General features: G+C 34.8%; 1 protein-coding gene across 1 annotated transcript; it reads right to left on the reverse strand.

Moving 5' to 3' along the window:
• Positions 1-2,050: 2,050 nt before the first annotated feature.
• On the reverse strand, positions 2,051-5,813 carry LOC101210215 (sodium/pyruvate cotransporter BASS2, chloroplastic). Its single transcript, XM_004149807.3, has 13 exons — positions 5,514-5,813; positions 5,294-5,414; positions 5,011-5,137; positions 4,846-4,887; positions 4,633-4,746; positions 4,478-4,540; positions 4,245-4,372; positions 3,742-3,823; positions 3,237-3,288; positions 3,031-3,128; positions 2,770-2,928; positions 2,566-2,655; positions 2,051-2,435 (listed from the first exon to the last, which is right to left on the reverse strand). The coding sequence occupies exons 1-13, from the start codon at positions 5,620-5,622 to the stop codon at positions 2,358-2,360; spliced, it is 1,263 nt and encodes a 420-aa protein (XP_004149855.1). The 5' UTR covers positions 5,623-5,813; the 3' UTR covers positions 2,051-2,357.
• Positions 5,814-6,017: the final 204 nt, after the last annotated feature.

Below are 6,017 nucleotides of genomic sequence, written 5' to 3' on the forward strand. Positions count from 1 at the left end.
AAGAGAATTGGAAATGCATCTTATAAGGTGGCGCAAGCATGGATGAAAATTCATCAAGTAATTCATGTGAGCAACTTGAAACCCTACCATCAAGACCCCAATGATAAGCACCGCAACAACATTGTACGGCCATCTATTGACTTAAAGCCAAAGAAAGATACGAAAGTGGAAGAAATTTTTGCTGAGAGAGTAAGAAAGTTTGTTTGTGATTTTTCAGGTTTTGATCGACTAACATGTTGACTAAGTAGAACAATTTTCGCACAACAGCTCGTCCGTGTTTGAAAGATTTCGATTGTGACATCGTGCGCCTTGTAGCCCCTGTTGCTTGGGCTCCCTATGTCATGCCCAAAAACTGGATTTTCGACCAGAATCCTTCTTTCAATTTTAGAGGCTAATAACTCAAAATCCAGAACTCAAATCACAAAACTTCCTTCTAAAAGGTTGCTTAGAAATGTCTTTATTATGTTACCTCAAATGTTCAATCCTTAATTCTAAGTTATGTGTCCTGGAGCCTCTAGAAAGTGAACACTGCTCAAAACTGCACAAGAGATGACCTTTGGTGCTTCAACTCCAATTTGGACCTTTCTCTTCAATTCCTTTCAGTCCAGCAGCCTCACCGTTATAACTAGATCCAATTTAAGAGGTTTTTCAAGTAGAAACAAAGAAATGGCACGAGTGGATTGGATGCATTTCTTCTTCAAAGTTAACTTATTTATAGAAGAGGTTGCATGTCTTAAGATTGACACCTAACACCCACCTCATGCATGCATGCCATGGTTTTGATATTTACTCCTAGCCTATCCTAGACATGTTCTCGACGATTTTCATGTCTTCCATCTCCTACTTAATAGCAACAAAACTTGTTTTCATGACATGCTTATCACCTAGCCATTTTATTTGACTTTCTTCTTCTCTTTCAATGTCATGCCCATTCTTTCTTATCACCAAGCCCCTTTCTTTGACTTTCTTCTTCTCTCTTAAGTTTCCATGACACTCCAAACATGGTATTCCTATAACGACGTGTTTTCTAGACATTTGGAAAATATCACTCAAATGCCCTTTTAAACCAAGTCTTGAAATAAAGTTTATTTTTTGTCTAAATCACTAGATAGCTCTTTAATCCGACCATAAATACTTAAAATTCCCTAAGGACTTAGGAATCGGAGTTTAAAATTACAATTAGTATCAATTATTAATGCGACAATAATCATATAGCCAACATGAGCTTAGCTCAATTGGCTTGGCAACCATTTTAGAGTAATCGGACAACCATTAGATATAGCAACTAATATCAAATAACAAATCAGTAAAAACTTGACAACAATCAATATCATAGTAATTAGATGATAGTGAAATAGTAATCAGAAGACAATTAGATGAAATCACACATTTTAAAAAATGTGAGGTGCGGTTTGGTCATCTAGATATTTCAATTCGACTAATTTTAAGGATTTTGTCCTTTCTCATGTGTCTACGATTTTAACACATTAATCTGACATTTATGTAACTAGCCTTCAAAGATATTTGTTGAAATCTAGACATGAAATACTATTAATTGATTTGTGACGTAATATGCTAATTCTTTCAAAATATAAAAGAGGAATACTCATTTTGTTATTTTAAGAATTTCAATATTTCAAAAAGTTGCTTTTATTTTTCTTTTATAGATTGTTCTACATTTCAATAATTGTACATTGTTCTACATTTCGATTAATTCACCCCTTATATAGATAACAAAGCTACATCTATAGAAATGTAGAACAATCAACATGTCAATGAAAATTTAGTATATATCTCTCTACCCTTGGGATTCTAAAACTTCCCGTCAAGAAGAGAATGTTTCAAAACTTTTTTTCAACTACTTAAAACAACTGTAAAATTCCAATTTATCCCAAATTAAAAAGGGACAGTCAAATTTTTATCATTGAAATATAGCTGTAATATATAATATACCTAAATAATAGCAACAAAAAGAAACATGTAAATTCAGAACTCTAGGTTAAGCAACTAAACCACATTTGCTAATTCAAACAACTTTTATCACTTCAAATTTTCTAACATTAACATTCTCATTACAAATATAAAGTACAATTTTACAATATAATAATGATGATGTCCAATTAAGCACAACAACTAAATTTCATTGACTAAATTCAAATAAAATTTCCCAAAATTCCATGAACTTCAAATATTACTACCACCAACAGCATCTCAACATCGTTTCCAATTGCCTTTCTAACAAATGAATAGAACCAATGTAAACTAGCAAAGATCTAAAGCTCGTACTAATGAATAGGACCAATGTAAACTAGCAAAGATCTAAAACTTGTACTACTTCTCTTTCTTTTCTTTTCTTTTCATTCTTTGAAATCGTCTTTGTCATCAGCAGGAATCGGCATGTTCCTCCAGAAGACAGCAAGAGCACTGCCACCAAGCTGTTGGGATAATACCAAATGAGAAACATAAATTTTTATACCAAAGTTTCTAAACAAATGGATTCATGTAGTGGTATAAAAGAAGCAAAGGAACAAAGATGACAGCAAATAAACACAGAAAAACACTTACTGCCATACAGACGACGCTAACTGCAGATGGGACGGCGACGAGGGGGTTCGTGAAATGCTTTTGAGCGAGTAAAAATCCGAGTGCAGAGCTCTACAAAACAAGTTAAATTGTAGATTAAAAACGTGGTTCATTTAAGGTTTCTGGTAACTTGATAAAGAACCCTCTGCTCTCTCTATTGCCATCTTGTCAAGCCAAATGTGTTACCTGCATTCCACATTCAATTGAAATCGTGCGAGAAGTGGATTCGCCGAACGATAATTTTGAAAGCCAATAGCCTAGAGCAAATGCTGCTCCATGGAGGATGGCTACTGGGAGCAACAGTTGTGCTCCTTGAGTTTTTAAAACATCTGCAACTTGCCCAATCTTCAACATGAGACATCGATGAAAGCAACTTGTTACTACAAAGGAATGAGAAAGGAAGAGTCAAAATTCAGTCTAACACTGTATAATGGTTTTGATACTTACAGGGCTGGCACAGAGGAGAGTAGTGAGGATAACTCCAATCAATGGTGTCACTGTGATAATCTTTGAAGTGAATTTGGGGAAGAATTCATTAGCTAAAACTGCAGCCAAGAGCAATATTGGTAGAGGATGATTTAATGATCGTTGGTGTGTAACTAATTTGGATATCTATATTGTTCACAAGGGGATTTTCTTTTTTATAAAGTTACCTCCAACAACAGTTGGAACCAAAACCACCTGAAATGTGCTGATGGCAAGACCCTGAAAGGATAATAATCAAAATAAAAACAACCTTAGGTCAAAAATAATTGGAGGATAAGATCAAGAAACCGTAAGCTCTCAAAGTAAAAACAGCATCATATCAAATACCCTGTTTCCCAAATATTTGTTACTTTTTTCAGTTTCTTTCTTCAATAATAAATGTGAAAAGTCCAACAAAACAGCTCATTCCTTTTATCAAAAGTTTTTAAAGAACCAAACAGCCTAGGTGGATTTCAGAAACATAACACGCAATCATATAGGTAAGGCTGAATTGGGTAACCCCGATATTGCTTTTTCTTTCTTTCTAATGAGATTCTGTTTTTTATTGGTTGATTGATATGTGGCATTTGATCATTTATTTAAGCCTCTAAAGTTACTACTACCAAGAATGAACCTAAAGATCATTTATTTACATCCCAACATAGTTGAAAGGGTTAGTTTATCTGAACTTACAGCTGCATCAACTGGAACTAGTTGTCCAGCAAGAATCTTGGTCAGCAATGGCGTCATGATGATGGCGCCAATAGTCGAACACCTATATGAGTTCCAAGAGTGCTAGTAAGGATCATGGTATTAAATTTCTTTCAACATGTCAGCATACCAATATTTCCACATTTTCATATATTTGACATTACTATGAAAGGTTAAAATAATATAAATAATAACTCTTACAAATAAAATGTTTATTTATTATTTAAAAATTTTCTTTTTGAATTTTGCCTTTCAATTAATTTTCAGAAATAGTGATCAAAGTGGACATTTTATCAGTATCTCCATCAACTTTTTTCTTTTTTCAACATTTTCGTCACCATTGATATCAACGTTTCAATCCTTACTAAGGACAGGCATGCGCAAACAAAGATCGAACTACCAGTAGAATATCAATGTGTAAAGAAAGGTTTGCAACAATCAGCTCTATTGGGAACAGGAGCATCTTAGGATCAAACAGGTCTTACGTTGTCATGAGAACGGAAAGTGCGACATTTCCTTTAGATATATAAGTAGCAACATTTGATGCCTGTCCCCCAGGGCAGCATGAGACCAAAATAAGACCAGTTGCAAGAGGAGCAGACAGTTTGAGAGTCTGAAAACACATAAATTGGTTATTATGTTTGTCTGTTCTATCATTTCAGCTTGTTATTGAGCTCTAACATTTTACTATAAGAAAGAGACTACATGTAGTTGTTACCATGGCAATGACAAAGCCAAGCATCGGCTTAATCAAGTATTGGGCAAGAAATCCAACACCAACCTGGAACAAGAAAATAAAAATGTGAAACAACATTAACATACACATATTCTTATAGGTGTTCTACAGCTCAAGAGAAAAGGATGTTGTCTTACAGTCCATGGATTTCTTAAACAACGCCTGAAATCCTCAAACGTCAGTGTCAATCCCATTGAAAGCATAAGAAAACCCAATCCCACAGTAAAAAGGTCAGTCTCCAACCAAGTTACCTGCAAGAAGACTCTGATGAATGTTACTTGATTCACCAATCATCTATCAACAAGATCCTCTGTTAAAACTATCAAGAAGAATTAAGAACAAGCAATTACTGCAGCGGGTTTGTAGATGCCTAGAATGGTTCCAAGGATAACCTGTTGACAGATGAAAAATATTGATCTAATAAGCCAATGCTCCCGAAAATACAAAATGAACAATAACTAGTCCACTAATTCCATATTCATAAGAAAAAACAAAAACAAAGCTAATAAACATACCCAAACAGGAAAAAGAGTGGTTAAAGTTTCAATAACTCGTTCATACGTGCTCATTCCATCAGGAGAATCACCAGGGACGATTTCTCCAGATACATCACTAGCAGCTTCGCACAAAATTTGGAGTTTCCTGAGTTCATAGTTCATTGTGTATTTAACTCTCCAATATATCAAATATATGTTCATCAAAACGTATGAGTATTACAAAAACTCATCTATCCTAAAAATCAACAAATTAATGACTGATCACAATACATTATACAATATAAAACCATATCTCTCATACCTTGACGTTACCCGAACTGCACAGGGAGAAGCAGAAGAAACAAGAGGCTTAAGCAGCATAGACTGAGCCACCACTAAACTTCTTCTCCGACTATCAGATAAACACAACTTTCCCCTAACGTCTAAATAAAAAAAAAAACAAGAACAAGAAGCAAAAATTAAAGCAAAAATCGGTACACCCAGATAGAGAATCACCCTAAACTATAAAGCATAAAGCATACCCAGATGGGATTGAAGCTTTCCAGGTGAGAAGTGGAAGTTTCGGTTGTGGAGAGCATCAAATCTCTGCATTCTACAATCATTGAAAGCGAGTTTGGAGATTGACGCCATTGTAGTAGTAGCTGTTAACTGAATCCAATAGAGGAGGAATTGTTTTTTGTAAAAGGGGGTTTGAGATTTTTAGATTCTTACCCAGTCGGGGAAGAGGATTGAAGATAATGTTTGCGAGGTAAGAATCGAGAGAACCCCACTTGTAATTCACTCACGGGTCATTTCAATCAGATTTTGCATAATTTTCCAAATGTAGGGCCGGTGGTTGAACTTGAATTTTTATTTACACCTCACCAAAAAAAGGGTGTCAGAAATGATCGGTTTCGTGCAGAGAATTACGGCTGATTAAGTTAAGGGGTTTGTTTGTTGTTCTAAGTTCTTGGAAGTTTAAGGGTCGTTATTTGTTAGATTAAGAATAAAAAAAACTAAAAAGCCACTTTTTGTGTGCATTATTT

Source organism: Cucumis sativus, chromosome 1 (genome assembly GCF_000004075.3).
Source record: "Cucumis sativus cultivar 9930 chromosome 1, Cucumber_9930_V3, whole genome shotgun sequence".
Classification (NCBI taxonomy): domain Eukaryota; kingdom Viridiplantae; phylum Streptophyta; class Magnoliopsida; order Cucurbitales; family Cucurbitaceae; genus Cucumis; species Cucumis sativus.

Coding starts and splice junctions, on each gene's coding strand:
- LOC101210215 (XM_004149807.3), bottom strand. CDS start 5,622: ATGGCGTCAATCTCCAAACTCGCTTTCAATGATTGTAGAATGCAGAGA. Junction 2,656..2,769: donor CAATTGAATGTGGAATGCAG/GTAACACATTTG, acceptor CTTGTTTTGTAG/AGCTCTGCACTCGGATTTTT. Junction 2,436..2,565: donor TTAGCGTCGTCTGTATGGCA/GTAAGTGTTTTT, acceptor TTATCCCAACAG/CTTGGTGGCAGTGCTCTTGC.